This window comes from Peromyscus maniculatus, chromosome 1 (assembly GCF_049852395.1).
Source record: "Peromyscus maniculatus bairdii isolate BWxNUB_F1_BW_parent chromosome 1, HU_Pman_BW_mat_3.1, whole genome shotgun sequence".
NCBI classification, from domain to species: domain Eukaryota; kingdom Metazoa; phylum Chordata; class Mammalia; order Rodentia; family Cricetidae; genus Peromyscus; species Peromyscus maniculatus.
In genome coordinates this window covers 54,807,790-54,822,445 of record NC_134852.1, presented here as the reverse complement: position 1 = coordinate 54,822,445, position 14,656 = coordinate 54,807,790, and the positions used below count along the sequence as shown (strand labels likewise).

The window sequence follows — 14,656 nt, the reverse complement described above, 5'->3', positions numbered from 1 at the left end:
CTGCTGTGCCTGGCCTGTTACAAAAGCTCTGTTACAGACCCAAGATACTGGAAACCCACTAGACTAGGTGATGCTCAGTGGTCTCTTCATCTCAGAAGATTCCACAACTAAAATGTTTGTTTTGGATAAGAATCTGTGTGTGTGTGTGTGTGTGTGTGTGTGTGTGTGTGTGTGTGTGTGTTATTACATTAAAAACACAAAAGCAGAAGGGACCTATTAAGGGGCCCAGGGAACCACCAGGAGCAGGAAGAGGAGCAGGAGAGGGCGATCGGATGAGTATGAGCAAATTAAATTACTATGATGTGTGATATAATGATGACTGATAATGTTTCAATGAAACCCATTTTTTTGTACACTAACTTAAAAACTAATGTTAAAAAGGGTCTAAGGGACTGGAGAGTTGGGTCAAAAGTTAAGAGTACTTGTTGCTCTTGCAGAGGACCTGAATTTGGTTTCCAGCATGCCTGTTAGGTAGCTCACAGTCAGAGGCACACACACACACACACACACACACACACTGAATCTGAAAGGGGTGTTAGAAGCCTCTTCTAGGAGTGGTTTTTCTCCATTTGGAGCAACATTGCCCACCTTGGGGACTGAAGGTACTTGATTCTCTGCAGCCACCTGGGTGAAGATGGCCACGGTGAGAAACTTCGTCCCCAGTGGGATGCTGCCCTGTAGAATCCCACAGACAAGGCTGTTTATAACATTTCAGGCACACACAGTCCCCGGCGACACTGAGAGTTAGTACTTCGGGCTCCTGACAGGTAGTGGTGCCCTGCATGTAACGTTCTTTCGTCCCTGAGCGCTGACCTTGCAGATAGCTGTTAATCCTTGGGAGTTATGTAGTTTTCTCCAAACATAATTAGTCAGCTGAGTTCTTCTGCGTTAGGAGTCCCAGACAAGCCAATCTGCAGGTCTGACTTGCCCAGAATATGTTTATTGATCCTAATGTTCGATGGCCTTGGGCAGGGCTGTCAGGTCATGGAGACTTATGATCAAGATCATTAACAACAATGCCTACCTAGCGACCACCGAACACAGACACAGATCTGGCTATGGGCAGGCATTTCCCATTTTCTTGTTTAATCCCTAAAGGAACCTTTTGACATGGGTAATGGGTGGTGGGCAATAGGTATATTGAGATATAATTCCCATGCCATGTAATTCATGCGGTAGACACTCTTATTCCCATTTACAGCTGAGAACCCTGGTGCTGAGTCAGGTTAAATAACTTTGCCCAGGGGCTCTCAGCCAGTTTCTAACACTGTGAGAATTTGAACCCTGCTGCCTCACTCTGTAGTCTGGACTCTTAAGTCATGACACTAAAGTGATTACTACTGTCAAACTGTCACCCCGGCTCCAAGGATTGTGAGACCCAGTGATGGAGAAATCTAAACAGAATATCTATGGCTACCTGTGACTGTGAGAGCCAGGTGTGGTGGCACATGCCTGCAATCCCAGCTTTCAGGAAGCCGAGACAGGAGGGTGTCTGATGGGGACTGCGTATGTGCTTCTCAGTCTTAAACTAGCCTAGAGTCCACGCCCTAGGGGCTGGTACCCCAAGGTCATAGGTAGAAAGAACACCCACTACAGGTGTCAGCAAGTCTGAAGCCAGCCTGTGCTACATAGCAAGACCCCCGTCCCCCAAGAGAAGGGCATTTCAATAGGACCTCGATAAATAAATTAGATTGGCCAGGTGGGGACAGTTCCTATGTATTAGAAGGTTGTTTTGGTTGGTTGGTTTTTTGGTTTTGGTTTTGGGGTTTGTTTTTTGTTTTGGGTTTTTTGGGGTTTTTTTGTTTATTTGTTTGTTTTTTGCTTATTTAGCTTTTGATGTCTTTAGGGGCATTTTCTGGCTATAAATACTTTTCCTTTTTTATTACAGTGTGTGTGTGTGTGTGTGTGTGTGTGTGTGTGTGTGTGTGTGTGTGTGCACCATGTCATGCATGGGGGGTCAGAGGACAGCTTGCTGGAATCACTTCTCTTCTACCACATGTGTTCTCCTCTGAGCCACCTCATTGGCCTCTTTTCTGGCCGTTTGAACCTCTGGCCTTTACCAGGAGAGAGCGAGCGAGAGATTATTTCTTGGCCTCCAGCAGGGGCATCTCCAGCTTTAGTCTAGCCTTAGACAACCCCAGAATCCTCCACCTTCTCCATTCTGCATGTTAGGGGGAAATAGCCCAGGGCAGAGCCCCCATCCCCTTGGCTAACCATCTTCCTGTGTTTCCCCAAAAGTCTTCTTGGGGGAGGGGGAAAGCACCCCACAGAAATGGTGAGACCTGCCTGCCTGTCTCAGCCTTCAGGCTGGCTAGGGTTTATTGCCTTCTTGACGGAGTGCTCTTATCAGCGCACAGATCCCTGGGACAGATGGCCCTGCCTCAGTGGCAGCAGGCATTATCAGATTTAATACTCGCTCCCTGCCGCCCAAATGCAATCAGCAAATTTCCGACATAGAAACGCGAGTTGAGAGTAAACACAGGCCCTAGCCTCTGGAACACTCTCTAGCTCTCCAGCCCAACGTAGCCTACTGCAGCTTAGTTCTCACTTGGGCACCAGAGCCCAGAAAATGTGGGAAGAGCTCGTTCAGTCATTTGTTCCCTCGCCTTGCCTCGCAGCTCAATCCAAGAGCCGGTGTTGCTGGGGTCGTTAGGTTTGGGGCAGAAGGAAGCTAGCTGCGGGGCTGCAGGCTGGCTGGACGAGGAAGCCCAGTCCATGTCAGCCTGCTCCAGTCTGCAGAGCTGGCACACACTGTTGACTCTGCCAGCAGCTGTCTGTCCTCTCTCTTCTCCTCGGACACATAATTGGCAAGGAGCGGAGCGCCTTCGGGGTCCAGGAGGATGAGCAGTGTTGATTTGCTCGTAGCCCACAGAACCCGCTCTGAAGCTCCTGGTCCCACTGTCTCTCTCCTTCCCAGAGAAATCTGGGCTCGACCCAGGATCTAATTCTTTCCATCCCTGCTCTCTTGCCCAACCCCCTCGCCAATCTGTCACCTGCCAGGGATGCCACTGAGCTGGCTGGAGGGCGATGGAATTGGATTCATGAAGGGTGGCTGGTATCTGAAACCTGCCAGCACCACCCTGGGCTATCAGCTGAGCTGGAGGGGGAGAGAAAAAAAAAAGAGAGAGAGCAGCTGAGGTTGGATCCAAGGCCAAAGCTTTGACCCTTCTAGGCTATGGTGGGAAGAGCATGCAGGCTGGTTATGTGTGTTTCCAAACATTCTACAAAAAAATGGTTGGTGGTTTTGTGTGTAATATCCTCTTTCTTTCTCTCTGTCCTCCTCCTCGTCGTCCTCTCATTCTTATTCTCCTCCTCTCTCCCCCTCCCTCCTACCTGAGTGACCATATTTGTCGCTCTCACTCTTGGTGACACAATGATCGTTAATGTCTTGCTGGTTCTGTGGTGTGGGGATGTCAGTGTGTCAGTGGCCTCTTCATGACAATGTTCACAGAGTGCCTGAGGTGGCTGCTCTTGTGTCACTGACTCCCCTGCTTTCCCACCCACCTCTGGAATCAGTCCTCTGTGCTCCCAGTGGCCTCCATTGCAGAACCCCACTGCCGGATGAGAACATGGGGCACGGAGAGCCTATGTACTGATCCATTTAAAAGAATAGTCTATGGCCGGAGAGATGGCTCCGTGGGTACGGGCGCTTGCTGCCAAGCCCGGTAGCCTGAGTTCCATCCCTGGAACACACGTGGCTGAGGGAAAAAACTGGTGTCCCAAGCTGCTTCTGACCTCACTTGTAGACTGTGGCACACGCACCTGTACACCCGGCCATGCACAGAATACATAAATTTAAATGTAGTTAAATTTTAAAAAAGGAATATTAAGCATCAACTTCCCAAAAACTCCCCCAAGAGCTTGTGGAAAGCACAAGTCTAGGGCATAAAGCCTTCCAAAGCCCTTGTCTTCCATCATCTGTGGCCCAGGTCTCTTCTCTCCTCCCACGGGCCTTTCACCCCCTCCCAGGACCCAGAGAGTCCTTTTGTTTGCTAGAGTTCACCAAGGTCTCCTTTCTTAGGCCTCTTCCCTGGCCTACTACCCATTTATTCCTTTTCTTCATTTTTTTTTTTTTTTTGATACTGGGTTTGATACTGTTGCACAGGCTGGACCCAAATTCACTACGTAGCAAAGGATGACCCTGAACTTCTGACCCCCCACACACGGGGGTGCTGCACTTCCTACTACAGAGGGCCCCACAGGCCTTGGTACCCACTTTTGCACAAGAACCTACGTGTTCTGGCTCCACCCCTTTGAAGCTGCCTTAAAAAGATGTCTAACCACAACCCAGTGACGTACCTAACGACAATATTCTCGTTTTTAACAGGGCACACATTTCTTTATCTACAGCAATGTGATCTTTGGTCCTAGTGTGTGTGTGTGTCTGGGGGATGGAGGGCTGAGCTACAAAAGAGGAACGTGCTGCTGTGTTTAAAAACGTGCAGGTGTCGGCGAGTGCATTTGACAGGAAACACCCCCTGTCTGGCCACCATGCCTGCTCAGTTGGCTTTCCTGGCCTTGCGATAGCCCAAGTCTATTCTGGTGGTTGTGACGTAGCAGGTCATGGCTCTCCATCATGGTGACCTGGGATCTTGGCTGCATAATGTTCCCATGAGTATCTCAGTGTCCCTAACAGTCCCTGTGGCTGAGCACTGCACAGCTTTGGCAGCCTACCCATGGTGTGATTCAGAAATAAATACTGGTGTGTGCACAGGCATTACTTAGTTGCACCAGTAAGGATGATACTGACAGTGTGCTTGGATTAAACTAATGGTTTCTGTTCTCCAGAGCTGGGCCTCTGAGAGGATGCTGGGTTTCACAGTAAACTGCAAACAGCTCACTGTGCCTACATCTTTTGACCCGAGCCGGCCAAAGGGGCATATTTCCATCTGCTGCAAGCCGCAAGTCTGTCTGTGACTGTGAACGGTCAGAGTGTGACTCCAGGTCAGACGGCCAGATGAGATCTGGGCAGTGGGTCTGGGGGAGCGTGTTAGCACCACCCAGGTCCATGTTCACATGTTGTCTCTCACTAGCACATAGCCTTGTGCTGGCCGCTTCGCCATGGTGAAACTCTTTCCACTGTGTGAAGCGGGGCCCCAGATGGCGCCTTGCTCACTGAGTGGCAGAATGGAACGCTGTGCTTTCTGATGTCTTATCTCTCACCCTTCCAACCCATAAGACTGCTGCTGCCTCTAGCCACCCCCCCCTTCCACCCTTCCCTCCAGTGGTTTCTCTAGTGGCGCTGAGACTCGGGAGCTCTGGGTCTCAGCAAGGCCTTCCCTAGAACACCTCTTGTTTGGCTCCTGTGCCAGGGCCTGTCCTGTGGAGCTACAGAGAGGTGGCTGTGGGCAGGACCAGGCAGTTCCATGAGCTTCAAAGGTGGTAGAAAAGTCACCACAGATACTCTATATACATACAGTAAGGTCTTCCGCCATCTTGGCGCCTAAGCCAAGATTCAGGAACTCTTGATTCTCAGGAAAGACTTGCTGAGAGAGCTCTTCTCTTGTTGGCCTGATCACTGCCAAGGCCGTGATCTTGAGTTTGGCTTCGTTTTGTTCCCATCTCTGTCTGCCCTGCAGCACCTCCCACATCCTTCCAGATGTCCACAGTCAGGGCACAGTGTCAGAAAGGTGAGAGTTTTGTCTTCATGGGAAGATGGACGTGGCTGTGCTGGAGGGTGATGGCTCACCAAGTTCAAAGATTTCCTGGGAGCCAGTGGTGCTGGATTTGGAAACAGGCATGCTGGTGTTCCTTGGTATCTTTAGCACAAAGGCTGAGTGTTTTTCCCTGATTATTATCTGGGTCCTGCTGGAGTTCAGAGAGGGTGACTTAATCTTGAAAGGAGGTCCTGGGAGTCTGAGGAACTGGGGCTCCCGTGCGTTCTTCTCAGCTGCTGTCAGCGCGTCGTTCCCATCATCCCCCGGGAATAGTCAGCACCAGCCACATGCACGCACACACACACACACACACACACACATACACACACACACACCCTGGCCCAGAAGTCACGGCTCTTGCTCGGCAGATTGCTGATTCCATTTCTGAGGCAGAGAACGCGTCGTGTCATGTGCTGTAGCTGTTCTGTTGGGCTCCGCTGTGATCTACTGTTTGTTCTCGTTCCGTTCAGAGTAAACTCCAGGGGCATGAAGGTAGAAGTGCTGAGAGACGTGTTAGAACTGAGCCTCATTCTGTCTGAGGTTAGAACTGAGCCTCACTCTGTCCCCCACCCCCCACCCCCGGGAAGATGACAGAGGCAGAGGGAGCCTTTGCTGCAGAAGATTTGGCTGGATTTATTAGTCTAGGTGTGTGTGTGTGTGTGTGTGTGTGTGTGTGTGTGTGTGTGTGTGTGTGTGGGTGTTGCTGTATGTGTGGGTGAGTGTGCCACAGGGCACGTGTGGAGGTCAGAGGACAGCTTTCTGGAGTTGGTTTTCCCCTTCCTCCTTTATGTGGGTTCCAGGGACCAAACTCAGGTCACCAGGCCTGCACAGCAAGCGCCTTTCCTTATCCACTGAGCCACCCGATCAGTTCTCTTATTTTCTGAGAGAGGATCTCATACTAAACCCAGCGCTCACTGATTCACTCCTGGCTGGCCAGCTAGCCCTTGGGACCCTTCCTCCCTGTCCCCCCAGTGCTGGGATTGCACACCGCTATGCCCGGCTTTTTTATGTGGGTGCCCAGGACTGGACTCCGATCCTCAGGCCGGCACAGCAAGTGCTCTACCACCTGAGCCAACCGCCCAGCTCCTCACCCTGAGTGCTCTTCACAAAGACTCGTACGGGCTTTGCAAACACAGAGCTTCCCCCGGAATCCAACCGTAACAGCATGGCCTGTGCCGACGGTGCCGCTTTCCTGGCAGCAGCAGCCACCCCTGGCCTTCTCTCGCCCACAGACACAGTTTCTCGGGGTTTACTTCGTCTCATCCCAGGAGTTCCTTGGCAATGCCTACGTCCTGGCCGTGCTTCTGTTCCTCGCCCTCCTGCTGCAGAGGACGTTCCTGCAAGCCTCGTACTATGTCGCCATCGAAACGGGGATTAACCTGAGAGGAGCGATCCAGGTACCGGGCTCACACCTGTTTGTCACTTTTGCGGCAGGCCTGCTTTACTCATTCTTGTAGATGAGAATAATTCTGCTGCGAGTTTATTCTTTATGCTCTTCCCTTGTTTAGAACAATGGTTAGTTGGCTGTGGAGCGGGAAGTGCTAAGTACCTTGGGGCTGGGATGGAGACTTGGAAGCCGTGGTAACTCCAGTTCTGCCTTGGACTAGACTGATACAAGATGTCAGCTGCCCCGTCCTTGGTTCTTCTCTACCCTGGAAAGTGGCAGGCATCACCAGTCCATCACACATTCTCTCCTGCTAGATACAGACCAGGGCCTCAGAATCCTTCTCTAATTCTGGAGGTCTAGCAGATAGCGTGCTTGAGATAGGCAAACATATCATAACATATCAGCAACACATCTAAGGTCCATCTGAACTCTCAAATCTAGGGTCTCCAAGGAGAGAAGCATGACATGTAGGCCTAAGCTCTCGGTCCTTTTAGAATTGATTGGCGGGATGGTCAAAGCCAGAAAGGACTCAGCGCGGTGGAGGATGATGGTGATGAGAGCCATCCCAAGCCCCGGGGCTTCCAGCAGGACTTGAGCTCGGTGCTTGCATGGACAATCCTGGAGGAGAACAGGTCACATAGGACAAACGCCTGTCAGTGCTTCACACCCATCCAGAGCAGTGCAGCCCCGTACACTCAGCAGAGACCACATGTCCCTGGCTTGAAATTCTCTTTGTGCGGAGGAGAGTGAGGACAAGTAGCCAGCTCTGCCATCCCTGTTGATTTTCACAGAGTTGTACAAAATCCCAAAGCTGCCTCATCCATCAAAGTATTCTCTAGAAAGATTAGATGTTGGGATCATTTTCGGGAACACGGGCCGATCCCGTGAGAGCCATTCAGAAGCGAGGCCTGAAAGGGGCTGAACAGAAGAGGAAAGGACAGCTTAAACTGAGGCAGTACCAGACGAAGCTCGAGTCATGGTGACAGTCTGTATTAACGATGCAGACGTGCAAATGACGCTGTCCAGCTTCAGTGGCTTTCCGTGGAGAAAACAGCGTGTGCCCGAGAATATCAGCAGGTGTAAGAGGCGGACACAGCCATTACACACCGAGACCCTCTCAGGTTCATGGGGGACTCGGAGCTAAGAAGGACCAAACTGTGGCTCAGTGCTGAAGCCCAGCCGTGGCTCCAGTCCTCCAATAACAGGCCAGCGTGCACCACCACAGCCAATTTTGTGGTTGGATAGCCTTGTCATCACGTCTGTTTTCTGTTTGTACGTCATAAATCACACAGCAGCCCAGTATTTTCCAATTATGCTACAAGAGCCCCCAAATGGGTTTTTAATATACCAGCCTGTAATTTTTTTTAATCTAACTGAATCTTTTACATTAATAAGAGAGATTAAATCATGTACCACAAAAAGGAAATGATAGCATTCGTTATGGAAAACAAAGTAGAAATAAAAGACCTCTTTCCTTTAAGAGATTTCCAGAAAGTTACCTACAGAAAATGTGCCGGCGTAGATAAGAGCCTGTATGTAAGTTACCAAGCAAAACAAAATCCCTAAATTACACACACACACACACACACACACACACACACACACACACACACGCACGCACAGTTGGTTGTGATTTGAGTCAGTGCTTTATTTAACAGGTTACTCATGCCCGTGCTTCATTGAAAGTTGCCGGTTAGCCTTTAAAGCTTAATTTCACATAGCCAGGAAGTACATGCAAAGTGCATGTATTTGTCCAAAAATATCATTGCCATTATTTCCAGCCTCCCCCCTGCTGTATATAAACCCCAGAAAGACACAGAAGAGAGTCAATGCTTTCAGAAAACCCGACCCACAAACACAGGCAAGCTGAGCTCAACACAAAGATGATTAAAGGCTTTGCCACAGAAGTGTGGTGCGATTGTGTCCAAGAGCAGACGCCCTGCGGACATTGAAGACAGGACAGTATTCTTCCTTGTTCCAGAGCATGTAGCTTGAAAAATCCAATCTTTGTGTACGGCGCTGACAACCAGCACATAGAGCTTTCAGCTCTGAGCCCAGAGGCAGCCATTACCCTCCATGGTGCCCTATGGGAGTTTTCAGGGTAGCTGGGTTTCGAGGGATGGTGCGAACTGACTGACCCGGGTCTGCTGATGCTGACCCCTTGCTTTGTTCCAAGGCTCTGGGATGGCATGACTTGGCCCCGGGGTGAGGTGACCCAACTAAAATGGACTGATCCTCACTTCATCATTTTTATGTCCCTTAAATGTGTTCGGCACTGGTCCCCAGTAAATCAAGAACGCAAATAGATACGAAGACCTGCTTTTAAGATTTAGGAGCTAATTATGTCTTGTCCCTCAAGGGAGGTCATGCTTGCTGGGGAAGTAGCTGCTTTGGCCTTGGATTCCTGCCTCTCGACTTACTTGATCTATGGTATCGATCATTGCCAAGTTGTGGCAGAACTGTGCCAGGGCTCTGTAGGGATGTCAGAGAGGCCTCTGGCCCCTCCCAGGTCTGGGGTGGTGATGGAGATGGTAATGAGGACAAATGTAAAGCTCTCTGCTCTTATTTCTAGACCAAGATTTATAATAAAATCATGCATCTGTCCACCTCCAACCTGTCAATGGGGGAAATGACTGCTGGGCAGATCTGCAACCTGGTGGCCATCGACACAAACCAGCTCATGTGGTTTTTCTTCTTATGCCCAAACCTCTGGGCTATGCCAGTACAGGTATCAGATGGTGCTGGGGGAGCGCTTGTGTTGGGGGTGTAGGTATGGGGGAGAGGGAAGCTGGGAGGCAGTAGGACACAAACCAGAAGCTGCTTGTGTCTATTCTGTGTCTGTTCTTCTATCCCCCGGGGTCCGTCCATGAGGTATACTGCTGGTTTCCCCAGGGCCCCATGCACTGCAGGCCATCTGGACAGCTCTCAGTGATCATAGAAGGTAGTATCATTAGGACATTGAAAGTGCAGCCAACTTTAAAGGACCCACAGGATATTCATACAAGGAGCAGTTTTGTAAATACTAAAAGCTGTATTGTAGAGATTTGGAATGTCGCTCATTTGGTAGCATGATTACTTAGTACCTGGATTCAATCACCGGCACCACATAAATCCCAGATGCTGGTGGAGGCAGAAGGATCAGACCCTCAGGGCCATCCTCAACTATAGAGCAAGTTCAAGGCCATTCTGTTGAAGTTATTTGAATTGGGGTCTTGTTTTGTTGCCCAGACTAGCCCCAAGGTCCTGAGTTCCTGTCATTTCCTGACTCAGCCTCCTGAGTACCTGAGAGTACCAGTACACAGCACCAGCCCCAACTGATGGTCAGTTTTAATTCATCAGAGACTGTGCCTTCTTGCTTACAAAACTGACCAGCACCCAAGAAACGAGGGCTGGGATGTGACTCAGTGGTGGGATATTTGCTTAGCATGCATGAGCTCTGGGTTAGTTCCTGGCCACCCCACCCCCACCCCACACACAAATGACACAATCTTAACCTCATGGCAGGAAAGCCCACCGGGTTGGGGTTCTGGGGTTGGCCTGGTGACCCAGTGCACTTAGGCCTTCTATGATACTGAAATTCACTCCTCTTCGGGGGTTGTAATATGTTTTAAAATCAAACACATTTTTAAAAATGACATTTTGGTGGACAGTGCGAGTGTATATTTTCGATCCTAGCATTTGAGAGTCTGCAGCAGGAGGATTGCCTCAAGTTTCAGGCCAGCTGAGCTGCAGAGCGAGACCCTGGTGTTGGTGGAGGTGTATCTGGGGGCCCCTAAACAAAGAATCCTGGGTACCCTGGGAGTTTTCTCAGAGTCTGGCACAGTCCCCCGTGGCTGAAGGACAGACACCCTGACTGCCTCCATGCCAGCACGGCTCATGTAAGAGTGAAGGGGTGTGCCAGGCAGGATTCCCAGGAAAGTAGTCAGTGGAGCTATCGAGTGGGTGGTTCATCTCTTAACACGGCCCTCTGCCCACTGCTCTTAGTCAGTTAAGCACAGGGAGGGGGCAGTGGTGGGGTCATTTCACAGCCTGTTACCCGCTAACGAAGGAGGCTGTCTGTGATTGACAGAAAGTGTAGTTCCCCCCCCCCCCCAGCCTACTCCACCCTAGAACTGAGGCCGGGAGCCTCATGCCAGATTGGCACAGAGCTGGCAAACAGCAGGACCAAGCCAGGAGGACTTCCTTTTCTCTCGTCTTCCAACTAAGGAGGCCGGCACGTCTGTTCTTCTAGAGTGAGCCATGCAGTTAAAGGTGCTTGTCTTTGACTACAGCCCGGAAGGCTGATATCTGGGAGCTTTGGGGGGGAGGGGGCGGAGACGACTGGCAAGAGATTTACATTTCTCATGAATAGTCATAAGGAGGCATCCATTTACATAAAGCTAGAAACACACTGAGTTCTTACTTCAAAGGAAGCCTGTCAGGCTCAATAAAAATGGAAAGGCACCAGACTCAGGTGTGGTGGCTCACACCTGTGATCCCAGCACTTGAGGAACTGAGCGGGACTCTCAAGTCCCAGGTAAGCCCGGGCTGTGCCACACGCCTGTTTCAGAACAACAGAAACTAGACCTGTCGTCCCAGCTACTTGGGAGACTGAGTCAAGAGGATTACAGGTGAAAGGCTAGCCTGGCTTAAAGAGGGATTTGGCACCTGATCCCTACACAGATAACTTAGACCCTGTCTCAAAATGTTTTTCTTCGTAATGGGTCGCCTGGAAGGGTACAGGAGAACATGCCTGGATAGCTCAGTGATGGAGCACTTGCCTGGTGTGTGAGAGGCCCCAAGTTCAATCCCCAGTGGCAGAAAAGGGGTCGGTGGTGGGTGGCGATGTACTTCAGCTGGTGGAGTGCTTGTCTAGCATACTGTGATCCTAGTCCTCAGGTAGGTGGAGGCAGGAGGATCAGACCTCCAAGGCCATCTCCAGCTACTCTCCCTGTTCAAGGCCAGTCTGGGATATAGGAGACTCCAACTTTCGGTTAAAAAAAAAATAAAATAAAAGGCAATCCACCAGGACCATTAACACACAGCCTATTCTCAGCACCCATGCAGTTCTGCCTGGCATGGATGCACAGTGTTGCCCCTTTGCTCACAGGTAGTTTATTTTGAGAGAGACATCAGTCTCAGCAAATAGAATAAATGGTGTTGTCTCGTCTCAATTCTCAGGCGCTCCCTGGGAAAGCAGACTTAGGGAGGAAATGGGTCCTTCAGCTAGCTTTCTGGTAAATGCCCTTGGTTACCAGCGCAGAGTTTCAACTCTGTGTGTACCCAGAATATTGCTTTCCCCTGCCTAGTCCTGCGCCCTGCTCCATCCCCAAGGCATTTGAAAACTTCCCACTCTAAGGAATTGATGGTGGGGATGGTGCCAGTGCCCTCTGGCGAGGCAGCCCTGGAGCAAAGAGTCCATCTCCGTCGCCTTCTCCAGATCATCGTGGGCGTGATCCTTCTCTACTACATCCTGGGGGTCAGTGCCTTGATTGGCGCGGCTGTCATCATCCTGCTGGCTCCTGTACAGTACTTTGTGGCCACCAAGCTCTCGCAAGCCCAGCGGAGCACCTTGGTGAGTGTCCCAGGATGTGCATGTTTTATCTCTGCCTTTCCCCATGTCTACCTCCCTGGCCCTCATCTTTGTAGCCTCCTCCTTACACTCACGGTCCAGGCCTCAGTTTCTATGAAATGTGCTTAACTGGCCAGGGACATATTTGTAGGGCAAGAGCTGGGCAGAGGGCAAGGATATGGATTTGGTGCCTTCTCCTGGGCTGAGCCAGGGCCATGGGCCTCTCCGCTCTAAGACACCACCGCTCCTGCCCCCAGGAATATTCTAATGAGAGGCTGAAGCAGACCAATGAGATGCTCCGGGGCATCAAGCTGCTCAAGCTGTATGCGTGGGAGAACATCTTCTGCTCAAGGGTGGAGAAGACCCGCAGGAAGGAGATGACCAGCCTCAGGGCCTTCGCTGTCTACACCTCCATCTCCAGTGAGTGCACCTGCCTGTAAGCCTAGGGTGTCAGGCCTGGGTGATGGGCGGGCTACAGAAGCCAGAGGCCCCTTGACTGACTATGGTGGCTGAACTCCCAGAAATCAGTGTTCTCTAAAACATATTCATGCTGTATGCCTTTAATCCCAGCACTGGGGAGACAGAGGCAGGCAGATCTCTATGACTTCAAGGCCAGCCTGGTCTACAGAACGAGTTCCAGGACAGCCAGGGGTACACACAGAGAAACCTTATCTCAGGAGAAAAAATTCCTTTTTGCTGGTTTTAATCATGCCTATTTATGTGTGGGTATGTGAACATGAGTGCAGGTGCCGTTGGAAACCAGAGGCATGGATCTCCCTGGAGTTGGAATTACAGGCAGTTGTGACCTGCCGGTTGTGGCGGGTAGGAACCAACCTGGGGTCCTCTTAAAGAGCAGTACCTGCTCATAACCATTGAGCCCTCTTGCCAGCCCAGAAATCAGCATTTGTGATTCAGTTAAGCAAATGTGTGAGAGCCTGCTGTGTGCAGGGTTCTGCACTAGCCATGATACACACCGGTGAGAAAGAAAGATGAGCTGGTTCTTGACAGGCAGCAGAGAGCGACCGAATAGCCGGGGTTCCTGTTGTTCTCACAGGCACCCCTGAAGCTCCTGCTGCTTCATCCAGTGGCTCTGGCTCGCAGTGACTAGCCCACATCTCAGGCAGCAGCCCGAGACTTACACATCCAGCTGCACCTGTCTCCTGCTGCCGCCACCAAACACAGTTTTTAACTGAATCTCGGTTGTTCTATTTACCTCGGGAGTCAGAGGCTGGGGTGAAAACCTGTTAGCTCAGAGAGGTTGAGGAGTAACTGACTTCCCCCTTTGAAGCCATCGCAGAAAGAGAGCGTCCTGCTCTGCCAAACTAAAAAAAGACAGCCACACTCCAAGTCCCGCCCTACTACTTCCTGGGCATCTCTAGCCATCTTCCAGACTCCCTCTGACTCTCTATGATTACTTTATGTCAACTAGTTGCTGGCTCTGCCTCCTGACCCAAGGTTGATTTTATTTAATTAACACAAATTTAGACTCTGGGTTCACAGTGTGATTGAACATCACAAAACAGATTTCCAGTTCTTCTGAGCATGAAATTTTTTCAGAGTCAGAAGGGGCTGTCACTGACCCAGTGAAGCCGTCAGCTCTCTGGGGTCTGCAAAGGAAAGGGCTAGCTCTCCGCACAGAGCAGAAGTGCAAGCTAGCCTTTTCCTCCGGATAAAACCCTCTGTGTTTAGAGAGATACACATGTGAGAAACAGAATAGAGTGGTAGTGAGCTAACTAATAACAAAGAAGTTAAACCCCACAGGGGAGACTTCACCAACAGCGAGAATCCGCAGGTTCAAAAGCCCCCATAGGAGAGAACTGTGGAGATTTCTCAGTGGAGATTTCACAGAAGTGCCTGCTGTGCCAGTGGGAGGACCTGAGTTTGACTTACCAGAACCCACAAAAAGCCAAGCACAATAGCATACGCCGGTAATCTCAGGACTACCCCTGTGTTGAGCTGGGAGGCAGCGGCCGGAGAATCCCTGAGCTCGAGAGCCTGCTAGATTGCCATATGCAGTGGCAAGCAAGAGACCCTGTCAGAGACAAGATGGAAGTTGAGAAT

At 50.7% G+C, this 14,656-nt stretch overlaps 1 protein-coding gene across 4 annotated transcripts in view; it reads left to right on the top strand.

Annotated features, from left to right (window-relative positions):
- The window catches only part of Abcc8 (ATP binding cassette subfamily C member 8), a 73,391-nt gene that overhangs the window by 15,296 nt on the left and 43,439 nt on the right, over positions 1–14,656 (top strand). For 3 of the 4 annotated variants that reach the window (XM_076542775.1, XM_076542776.1, XM_076542785.1), the window contains exons 7-10: positions 6,890–7,054; positions 9,617–9,772; positions 12,464–12,598; positions 12,853–13,015. In XM_076542775.1, coding sequence (XP_076398890.1) covers positions 6,890–7,054; positions 9,617–9,772; positions 12,464–12,598; positions 12,853–13,015 — 619 coding nt within the window. The remainder of the gene's footprint in view (positions 1–6,889; positions 7,055–9,616; positions 9,773–12,463; positions 12,599–12,852; positions 13,016–14,656) is intronic. The other variant, XM_076542783.1, reaches the window with a different exon arrangement.